The sequence below is a fragment of the Triticum aestivum genome, chromosome 3B (genome assembly GCF_018294505.1).
Source record: "Triticum aestivum cultivar Chinese Spring chromosome 3B, IWGSC CS RefSeq v2.1, whole genome shotgun sequence".
Classification (NCBI taxonomy): domain Eukaryota; kingdom Viridiplantae; phylum Streptophyta; class Magnoliopsida; order Poales; family Poaceae; genus Triticum; species Triticum aestivum.
The window spans coordinates 599,909,690-599,920,560 of record NC_057801.1 but is presented as its reverse complement, the minus strand read 5'-3'; the positions used below and the strand labels follow the sequence as shown (position 1 = coordinate 599,920,560).

General features: G+C 53.8%; 1 protein-coding gene across 1 annotated transcript; it reads right to left on the bottom strand.

The window, feature by feature from the left end:
* Positions 1-4,771: 4,771 nt before the first annotated feature.
* Positions 4,772-8,040, bottom strand: LOC123065839 (cation/H(+) antiporter 15-like). Its single transcript, XM_044489045.1, has 3 exons — positions 6,551-8,040; positions 6,045-6,453; positions 4,772-5,949 (listed from the first exon to the last, which is right to left on the bottom strand). The coding sequence occupies exons 1-3, from the start codon at positions 7,823-7,825 to the stop codon at positions 4,991-4,993; spliced, it is 2,643 nt and encodes an 880-aa protein (XP_044344980.1). The 5' UTR covers positions 7,826-8,040; the 3' UTR covers positions 4,772-4,990.
* Between the last annotated feature and the right edge of the window lie 2,831 nt (positions 8,041-10,871).

The following is a 10,871-nucleotide window of genomic DNA, read 5'->3' as shown; positions in this document are numbered from 1 at the left end:
CGCTCTCATGGTCAAAGGAAGAGATACTTGACATTGGCAAAGCTCTAGCAAACGAACTACACGATCTTTGTACTATGCTTAGGATTGGATCTTGTCCATCACATCATTCTCCTAATGATGTGATCCCGTTATCAATGACATCCAATGTCCATAGCCAGGAAACTATGACTATCTATTGATCAACGAGCTAGTCAACTAGAGGATTACTAGGGACATGTTGGTGTCTGTTATTCACACATGTATTACGATTTCCGGATAATACAATTATAGCATGAATAAAGACAATTATCATGAACAAAGAAATATAATAATAATGCTTTTATTATTGCCTCTAGGGCATATTTCCAACAAAACTTTAGCACAATTGCCGCTCCTTTGCATGCCTTGAGTAAGAAGAATGCTCCTTTTGTTTGGGGATCTTTGCAATCCACCGCTTTTGATGAACTCAAGTCTTTTCTTACTCATTCCCCGATTCTTGCTTTGTCCAATTTTGACAAAACTTTTGAGGTTCATTGTGATGCAAGTGGTACCGGAATTGGCGGAGTTTTGATGCAAGAAAAACGAGCCATTGCATATTTTAGTGAAAAACTCTCCGGTGCTCAACTTAACTATCCCACATATGACAAAGAATTGTATGCTTTAGTGCGTGTACTACATGTTTGGGAACATTATCTTAGACCTCATGAGTTTGTCATCCATACCGATCATGAAACACTTAAATACCTAAAAGGTCAAACTAAACTGAACAAGCGTCATGCCAAATGGAGTGAATTCATTGAATCTTTTCCTTATGTGATCAAGTACATTAAGGGTAAAGAAAATGTAGTAGCGGATGCACTTTCACGCATATGCACACTTGTGACTAAACTTGAGGTGAATATTATTGGTTTTGAGCACATAAAAAGACTTATATGCTAATGATCCATCTTTTTCTATTCATTATGCTAAATGTTTGACGCATACATCTTGGGAACAATATTACATCAAGGATGGTTATCTTATGAGAGCTAACAAACTCTGCATTCCCGAGTCTTCTCTTCGTTTGCTACTTTTGCAAGAGGCTCATGGAGGTGGACTCATGGGACACTTTGGACGCGACAAGACCTTCGCCACGCTCTCCAAGAACTACTTTTGGCCCAAGATGTTCCGCGACGTCTCACACTTCACCACCCGATGCTCTACATGTCGCAAAGCTAAGTCAAAAGCTCAATCCCATGGTCTTTACATGCCACTTCCCATTCCTTATCAACCTTGGGAAGACATTAGCATGGATTTTGTACTTGGTTTGCCTAGAACTCAAAATGGCAAGGATTCCGTCTTTGTTGTTCTGGACGGATTTTCTAAGATGGCACATTTCATTCCTTGCAACAAGATAGACGATGCTTCACATATTGCTAATCTCTTTTGTAGGGAAATCTTGCGTCTCCATGGAATACCAAAGACAATAGTCTCCGACCGCGACGTTAAGTTCTTGAGCTACTTTTGGAAGACTCTATGCACCAAGCTCGGAATCAAGCTCTTGTTCTCATCCACATACCATCCTCAAACCGATGGCCAAACAGAGGTGACGAACAGGACACTATCCACTCTACTTCGCGTGTTGATCAAGAGGAACATCAAGGAGTGGGAGGCATGTCTACCCATCGCCGAGTACACCTACAACCGTGCAAGACATTCGACTACCGGCAAGTCCCCCTTCGAGGTCGTCTACGGCTTCAACCCATTGTCACCATTGGAAATTCTACCTCTCCCTCTACAAGAGCGCACCAACATGGATGCGAGTGCACGGGCAAGCTACATCAAGAAGATGCATGAAGATACAAGGCACACCATCGAGCGCCAAGTACAACGACTAGCGACCAAGCTCAACGTCAACAAGCAACCCATGATCTTCAACATTGGCGATCTTGTGTGGATACACCTTCGAAAGGACCGCTTCCCCAATGAACGCAAGTCCAAACTTCTACCTCGAGCCGACGGACCCTTCAAGGTGCTAGCACACTACAACGACAACGCCTACAAGATAGATCTACCACGAGGCAAGTACAATGTGAGCGACATCTTCAACATCAAGGACCTTGCGCCATACCATGGAGATGAAGATCTTGATTCGAGGTCGGATCCTTCCCAAGGGGGGGGGCATGATGCGGAGCATCCCTCGCTCATCCCCATGGACGTGTCTACATCTTCCTCAACACCACTTGGACCCATGACAAGAGCTAGAGCCAAGGCTATCAAAGATAAGGTGAACTCGCTCCTTTCCGAACTTCCTCTCTCTACTCACGAGACTTGGCTACTACCTCATATGGACACTTTGTGTGTGATCAGGTACCTGGAGGAAAGCCATGGTGCATCTACATCCATTGGACAAGGAGACGAAGCTACCAACCGCGAAGGTCAAGAAGAAGATCAACCGGAGAAAGCTCCAGCCACCGGACGACCGGTCCGGACCGGACGTCCGGCACCTGAAGCCCCAGCCACCAAGCCCCAGCGAGCGGACGTCCGGCCCAGACCGGATGACCGGCCACACTCCAGCGAGCGGACGACCGGAACCACCGGACGACCGGCATCTGTCAACAGAATGGAAATTAGCGGAAGTAGGAAACTTCCGGACGTCCGGTGCACCCGTTCCAGAGAGCTTCCAGCGGACGTCCGGCGACACCGGACGACCGGTCCCTCGTGAACGACCGGACGACCGGTCCCCAGCGGACGTTCGGTACCTGTCTGCGCACAGTTTCGGGCCAAAGCCCATGTACCCCTCCACTTTGCCCCCTTTTGCACTAAGACTATAAATAGGACCCCTCCTCCTCCTAGCTAGGGTAGCATTGGATTAGCTCATATTTGTGAGAGAGTCTTTGCTCATCCACTTGGATACTTCTCCTCGGAGTTCAGGACCTCTTCGGAGAAGATCCCCCAAGCGGATTCAAGACCCCTCTCTAGGGAAGACCATCAAGACCTCCGTTAGGAGATGAACTGTTCTTTGTATCCTTACCTTTGTTGACTATGGATCATATGCATCTCTGTGTGTTCGGTGATCTAGCACTCGTGTGATCTATTCTTTGTCGGTTTTGTGATCCTCTCTCGTCCTCCCCGTGATTTTCCCTTTGTGCTTCCGCGTGTTCTTCGTGTTTCTCCCGTGGGATCCCTCCAAACGTGAAAGATCATCCACCTAGGGTTTTGCCCTACATCAACATGTCTAACTATCTTGATTCTGTCATAAAATCGTCATGGATGTACATGCATGACAGGAAACATGACCTACTGTGACAAACACGTATCATCACGGAAGTGTATTTTTTTTGTAGTGAATGATCCTTCGCTAAGATGCAACCTTGAGAATCTTCTAGAGGGGCTGAATGGTCCTGAGAAAAGCTACACCGTTTAGATCCCTTTTTTTTGCATGAGCTCTTTGAAATGTCATTTGAGCTTGAAAATTTGCACGCTCCTAGAAAACTCGAGCATCTTGGATGTAAAATCAAAATCAGTTTTCTTTTGTGGTTTCTCTTGAATTTACCGTTCATCGAGAGCATATGCGCATGGGCTCAAACATGGATTACCCGCTTGTGCTATCACTAAGCTGCATTTTTGGGTTGGGAAGTACCGATAAATCTGACTGATTTGTCTGGTTCAAAGAATGATCACTTAGAAATTGGCATGCACTTATTTGATCGACCAAAAAAATAATGTTGACCTCTAGTTTCATGACAGAAAGAACAATACATGCAGCTGTAAACCCGGCAACAAGGTACGTGTGAGCACTAAATGAATCTGAGTTAATTGCTGAAAACTACTACATTTGTGGTTAGGATTGCATAAAACTACCTACTCCCTTTCTTTTGCAAAATTCACCGCATATGGTGTAATTCATTGGCAAAAAACATTGATCGAGGGATTTGGTCCGTTTGAGCATTTTCCCGACAGGTGGGCACAGTGGCGTCCTCCTCATCTACGAACCAAGGCAATGAAGGAGGGCAGCTGGATCTCACTGGTTGAGGAGAGCAACTGGATCTTGCCATTATCGGTCGGTTGTAGCCACCCCACGATATGGAGAGGAGGGAGACGGCCGGGAAGGCGAGCACAAAGCTCGTCGGCGCACAGCGTGACCACGACATCCAGGTGCGCATCCAGGCCCCAGGCCCCCAGGGCTCAGGCCTGGGGTGTGAGGCCCAAACGCACTATATACTGTTGCAGTTTACTGTACAGATATGCTACAGTGTACAAAGACGGCTCGCAGCGGCCCACTGGGCTAGCTCCACCCCCAACGACATCCACGGCAGATGGCAGGGCCAGGACGTTGCCATTCGCACTGCTCGCCGACACTCCATCGGCTGAGCTCGTCGAGATGGAGAATGCGCTTCGTTAGTATGTGGTAGCGTTGCTCATCGGCCGAGCTACTTGATGCAGCAGTCGTCGTACAAGGGGGGAGAGCGCGACACAGGTGGTTGATCGGCGGCATCCATCCCGACGACGCCGCCCCTCGTCGGTGACGCGAGCCCATGGGCGCTGCAGTGTACACACGGGGGATGGGTTTGACTGCATTTTTTTTATTTTTGATTGAGGGATGTCTAAGTCAAAAAGAGATTTAAGAAGATAGAGTAGACTATTCATTGCGTACATGTGGCAATTTTTTTGCCAAGTCAGCTCTGATGACCTGGTCCATCTGTCATAAACACGTTTAAAACGCCATCCCTCGATTAGTGTTTTCTGCAGATGAGTTACGCAATACACGGTGAGTTTAAAAAAAAAAGACCAGATAGCGGTAGTTTCCTCCAATTAACTCCAATGAATCTGATACAACAGTATAACACTACATAACTAATCTGACTAATTTGTCTAGCTGTGAGAGTGATCACTTGGAAACTGACTAGCTAGCAGGCTTCGATCAGAAGACAATAATCTCAGCCTTCACGCACGTTCCATGCATTGCCGTGTCACGATACAACTAATCCTACACAGTACAGAAATTCCAACAGCGAAGACCCTCAGCGCCTCAGAAGCCTACGGTGCCACTAGACCAGCTATTGGCCGCCGACGACGCCGGGATCGTCTGGTACCCCCCGGGCCCCGCGGCCGGATGCATGTTAGCGTTGCTCAGGTACTGGCGTACCGGGTCGACGCTGGCGGCCGGCGCCGCGGCGGCCATGGGCACCCCGGCGGCCATGGGCGCCCCGGCCACCACGTACTGCTGCACCACCAGCACCGACACCCCCATGGAGAAGTCCGACGACACGAGCATGTCGCCGATGGGCCCCAGCTCCGGGGACTCCATCCAGTCCTCCAGCGCCGACGTCATCGGCGACCCGGCCTCGCCGGGGCGGCGGCCCACGATGTACATCTCGTGCGTGCTGCTGTCCATGCTCCGGATGGCCGCCACCGTCTCCTCGCTGTTGGTCACCGTCTTGTCCGCGTACGTGATGGCGCCGTTGCCGTGGTTGCGCGCGCGGAACTCGCCCAGGTACTCCTCGTCCATCTCCAGCTCGGTCTTGCCCTCCGCGCCGATGTTGATCGCGCGCGAGTCCGCCGTGGCGGCCGAGCGGTAGGTGGGGCTGGAGAAGGATCGCTCCCGGTAGTCCGGCGGGAGGAACCGCACGATGGCGAGGCTGACGGCGGGGTTCTCCACCATCCTCCACGCGTAGGCGAGCGCCTCGCGGTCGTCGGGCCCGCCGAAGAAGAAGAGCACCAGGCGGTGCTCATCCGCCATGCGCGCCGCGGCGGCGCTGAGGCCGCGGTCCACGAGGATGGCGACCGAGCACGGGGACGTGGACAGGAGGCTCTCGTTGAACCCGCGGATGGACGGGTTGATCGGCTCCATGCCGCCGTCCACCGTCTGCTGCTTGTGGAAAGGGACGACGATGAGCGAGACGTGCTTGTCCTCCGCGAGCACGGACACGTCCTCATGCATGGTTTGGTACGGCGACACGGCCGCCAGCGTCTGGATGGAGACACCACCTGCGTCGCACAAGCACCGTGCATGCTCCGTGTCAGCGTAGACATATAGCCTTACGAAATGTATGTACTGAGCACCAAAAATACTGAGTACTGACCAGTGTGCATCTCGTAGTTCTCGAATGCGTTGAAGATGTGCTCCGTCGTAGCCGGCAAGGCAGAGGAGCCTGACTGGCTATTCGTCGAGGCGGAGGCGGCGGCGGCAGCAAGCATGTTGGAGGCTCGGCCGGTGAGCTCGACGAGGTGGAGCGCGTAGATGAAGATGGGGGAGCGCTTGCTCGGGTTCGAGAGGTCGAGCAGCGACAGCACGGACGGCACGTTACGGGTGGTGTGCACGCAGGCCAGCATCCGGAGCTCGCTGTCGTGCCTGATGCGCTGCAGGTTCCTCCGCTTGTATCCGACGAGCCGCCGCGCCGGCTTGTGCAAGCTCGTCACGATCGGTGTCACCAGAGCCGTCATCCCCACTGACACCATCACCATCACCGCGAACGACTCGTCATCCAACACCTATGTGCATGCTTAACCTGATCAATGGCTGACACCGATATTGCTAAAAATAAGGGTGAAATTTGCTGTGCGTGTGACGGTGTGACCGTGTGCGTACCTGCCTGTCTCTCCCAATGTTGAGCACGATCATTTCCACGAGCCCCCTGGTGTTCATGAGGAATCCGAGGGCAATGCCCTCACGGAACGGCATGGTGTAGAGCGCCGCGATGATGATGGTGCCCATGATCTTGGCGAAGCTGGCCATGACGAACACGAGCACGAGCAAGCCGACGGTGACAGGGTCGCGCGCCTTGGTGATGTTGGTGCGCAGGCCGCTGATGGCGAAGAAGAGCGGGAGGAGGAGCCCGGTGACGAAGTCCTCGAGCTTCTCGATGAGCGTGACGCCGAGCGGCCCGCTCGGGATGACCAGGCCGTAGATGAAGGCGCCAAAGACGGAGTGGATGCCGATGGCCTCGGTGCAGACACCGGCGAGCAGGACGCCGGCAAGGATGAGCGACACATCCATGTCGCTGATGCTCTCGCCCTCGGGGATGCGGTGGATGAGCCACCACATCGCTGGGCGCACGACGTAGAAGCATATGAGCACGAAGGCCACCCCGGAGAGGAGCACCCACAGGGACGACAGCGCCGTGCTGTCCACCTCCGTGATGGCGATGGCGAGCGCGAGCAGGATCCACGCGCACATGTCGTTGACGATGGCGGCCGACATGGCGATGCGGCCGAGCTCCGTGTTGAGCAGCTTGATCTCGGCGAGGATGCGGGCGAGCACGGGGAACGCCGTGACGGAGAGCGCGACGCCGAGGAAGAGCAGGAAGGAGGTCTGGTGCACGTTCCGGGACACCTGGTGCCGGAGTATGAAGGACGTGGCGGTGCCGATGCAGAAGGGCAGCGCCATCCCGGCCAAAGCCACGAACAGCGCCTTCTTGCCGGACCGCTTGATCACGTCGATGTCCATCTCCAGCCCGACGAGGAAGAGGAAGTAGAGCAGGCCGAGGTGCGCCACCGTCTCGAGCGTGAGCAGGCTGCGCTGCGGGAACACCAGGTTGCCCCAGCCGTCCATCTGGCCCATGAGGGACGGCCCGAGCACGACGCCGGCGAGGATCTCAGCGATGACGCGGGGCTGGCGGAAGGGCTTGAGGAGGAGCACGAGGACGCGGGTGGTGATGACGATGACGGCGACCTGGAGGATGAAGAGCGGGAGGGAGAACTCGAGCGGGTTGACGCCCTGCCAGATGCCGTTGGTGGTGATCATCATGGGCGAGTAGCACACCACCATGTTGGTGATCTTGGACGCCGTCGCATTGTGGGTCTGCGCCGTCACGTTCGTCGGCAGGTCGACGTCGGCGTTCAAGGGCGCTACGGTGGATGCCATCTTGGCGCATGGCACGGCACGGCACGAGGGAGCCCTCGCGCGCGGTGATCACACGCTCCCTGCTAGCTAGATTGGCCACCCGGCCGTGTGCGCCTTGCGAGTTTTGCTCCGGGGAACTTTGGGGAGGTTGCACCGGGGGCACGAGGCCGAGGCGCAACTCGCAGAAAGTGGGAGGAAAAGGTCAAAAGAGGGAGTCCGGGTCACTGAACGTTGGAAGGCTGCCGATCGGTTGCCCGGGCACTTTGGAGTTTGCGCAGGATCTCCGGTTTTGACCGGTCATCCCCATTTCTAGTTCTACCACGAATTGTGTGGTTCTCATTACGGATCGGCCCATCTCGCATGCACCTACTACTTCATGCTCCAAAGTTAAGTCTCCTTGCTGCCCCATCAGTCCAGATTTATGAGGAGAGATATTCGTGTCGCCCCCCACAGCAGACCTGAGGCCAAACCCTAGCACCGGGCAGTGCCCCTTATCACCGTCGGCGGGCGTCGCAGGTGATGGTGTCCTTGGGGGGGGGGGGGGGGGGGGGGGGGGTACTAACCCAGCCGGCTCATTCTCCTCGGGTTGGACCGGTAAGCCATCATTCGTGACCAAGATGGACCCGGAAGCCGTACGTAGGAGGCGTGATCAAGACTGTCTCCCCCGAAGACTTGCCGTATACTCCAAGATCTCTGCCGCCGCCTAGCTCATAGCTATCGCCTTGTAACCCTAGATGCCCTTCCTGGCGTGTATGTAAGTCATAGGGTTTAGCCCGTAGAGGGGATATCAACGCAAAATCATTCACCTAACCCTAGAGGTAGACCACACATTACGATCTCGAGGTAGATCGACTATGTACTTGATACATCTCCATTGATATAAACAAGAGTAGGACGTAGGGTTTTACCTCCATCAAGAGGGCCTGAACATGGGTAAACATCGTCTCCGTCGTCCATATTACCCTAGATCCGAGATCCACAGCTCGAGACCCCCCTACCCCGAGGTCTGCCGGTTTTAACACCGACACTGGTGCTTTCATTGAGAGTTCCGCTGTGCGATCACCAGAAGGATTGATGGCTCACCTGCAAATCAACTGCTCCAACGGCCTTGGGAGCGTTTTCGCCCCCGGCCAGCTTTTCGTCTTCGGCGGCATGGTCTTTTGCGCCGACTCGACAGGTAATCTGGCCTCGGCTGAGAACTACGCCCCAGGTCGAATCATGACCTTTGGTGGCCGCGAGTACACTACGGACTCCCGTGGTGAGCTCATCCTGTCGGGATGGGACATCGACCGAATTGAGGACTTATCTAGCGCCGGGGGCTCGACCCCGAAACGATCTCCGTCGCAGCACCGTGAGAGACTACCGACATGACCACCTCCGCCGATGCCCTTCCAATCTCTCGCCCGGATGCAGATCCGGCCCCCACTTCTACATCAGGGTTGGACCTGACCTCAGCGTAGAATCTGGAAGAACTCCCGGATTCCCTTCGTACCGAGACCTCAGCGCGTCAAGTTACCAGGCGGGCACACTTCGAGTCAGCCCCACCTATAACTCAGTAATGAATCTGGAAGAGTTGTCCCACCTTAATGAGATGCTTGGCCGTATCCAAGCCATGTCCATCTCGGCCGACAAGACCTCGGTCTATGATCAGGTCGGACTTAAAGCCGACAATCAGGAAATTTACGTCCCACCCACCACCCACCTAGTCGCCACAATCGATGAATTAACCGACATATTAGACTACGGAGAGGCCTCAGACATGGATGAAGATGCGATGGCCTCGCAGAAGACACCTCGCCCCTTGTAAACACCAGCAGGTGGACTGCTACATCTACTTACGATGTGTACATGGTGGACACCCCCAATACCCCTCCGAGACGTCGCTGAAGGCGAAGACGAGGAAACAATGGGGTGCCTAACGGCAATCATGCAACCGCCAATAATGGCGACATAGAAGCCGGCGACGCGGATAACCCCGCGGGAGACCATCAAGCTTCCCCAAGGCAAAATGACACATCAAACAGACATCTTGAAGATTCAGATCCCGACGACCTCTTTGAAGGGGCTGATGACAATTGTATGCCGGAGTCTGAGGAGGACGAAAGCCTCGGTATCGAGGACTTTGTCATTCCCAAAGACCCCTTCAAACAAGAGCGCTTCCAACGTCGCCTCACGACGACGTCCAGAAAGATGAAACGCAAGCACCGACAACTGAAGGTCAACATTGATGCACTAAACAAAAAGTGGGTCGAAGTGCTCTCCGCCGAGCAAGACATGGAAGACCGATGTCGCAGCATGCCGAAATCATACCCATGCAGGCGTCTCCTATCGGAGTTTGACGAGGAGCTCACCGAGGATCATGTCCGACCCCCTAGAGGGCGGGACATGACAATGTGGGAAAACATCGACGAACGGCCACCTCCATGCCGTTATGGCAAGGATCATGTGGATTACTTAGACCTAACGATGTTCGATGTTGCATCGAAGGGACATGCGCCCACAGGGCTCGATGGCTATGATGCTTGGATGGACAGGAACGACCGTGCCCGAGATCAGGCCTATTCACAGCTTTCACCCAACCTCCGATGAGATGCCCCTCGATTCCAAGGTCTGGCTCACCCGATCTGCTTCACATATAGGGTGATAGAACATCAATTCCCTGAAGGATTCAAGCCCATCAATATAGAATCATACGATGGCACCACCGATCGAGCAGTATGGATCGAGGATTTCCTTCTCCACATACACATGGCCAATGGAGATGATCTCCATGCCAAAAAATATCTCCCCCTCAAACTAAAGGGGCCGGCAAGGCATTGGCTTAACAGCATGCCCCCTCAATCTATTAGCAGCTGGGAAGCCCTCGAAGATGCCTTTAGAGCAAAGTTCTAGGGCACATACGTCCAGCCTTCGGATGCCGACGATCTCATTGTATCACCCAGCAGCCAGGCGAATCAGCCCAGTAGTTCTGGAACAGGTTCCTCACTAAAAAGAACCAAATCATAGACTGCTCTGAAGCCGAAGCCATTGTCGCATATAAAAACAATATCCGAGATGACTGGTTGGC

What these genes read in the sequence shown, in the direction of transcription:
- LOC123065839 (XM_044489045.1), bottom strand. Translation starts at nt 7,825, where the DNA reads ATGGCATCCACCGTAGCGCCCTTGAACGCCGACGTCGACCTGCCGACG. An exon ending in ACATTGGGAGAGACAGGCAG is followed by an intron (nt 6,454 to 6,550) that starts GTACGCACACGG and finishes GCATGCACATAG; the next exon opens with GTGTTGGATGACGAGTCGTT. An exon ending in GAACTACGAGATGCACACTG is followed by an intron (nt 5,950 to 6,044) that starts GTCAGTACTCAG and finishes TGTGCGACGCAG; the next exon opens with GTGGTGTCTCCATCCAGACG.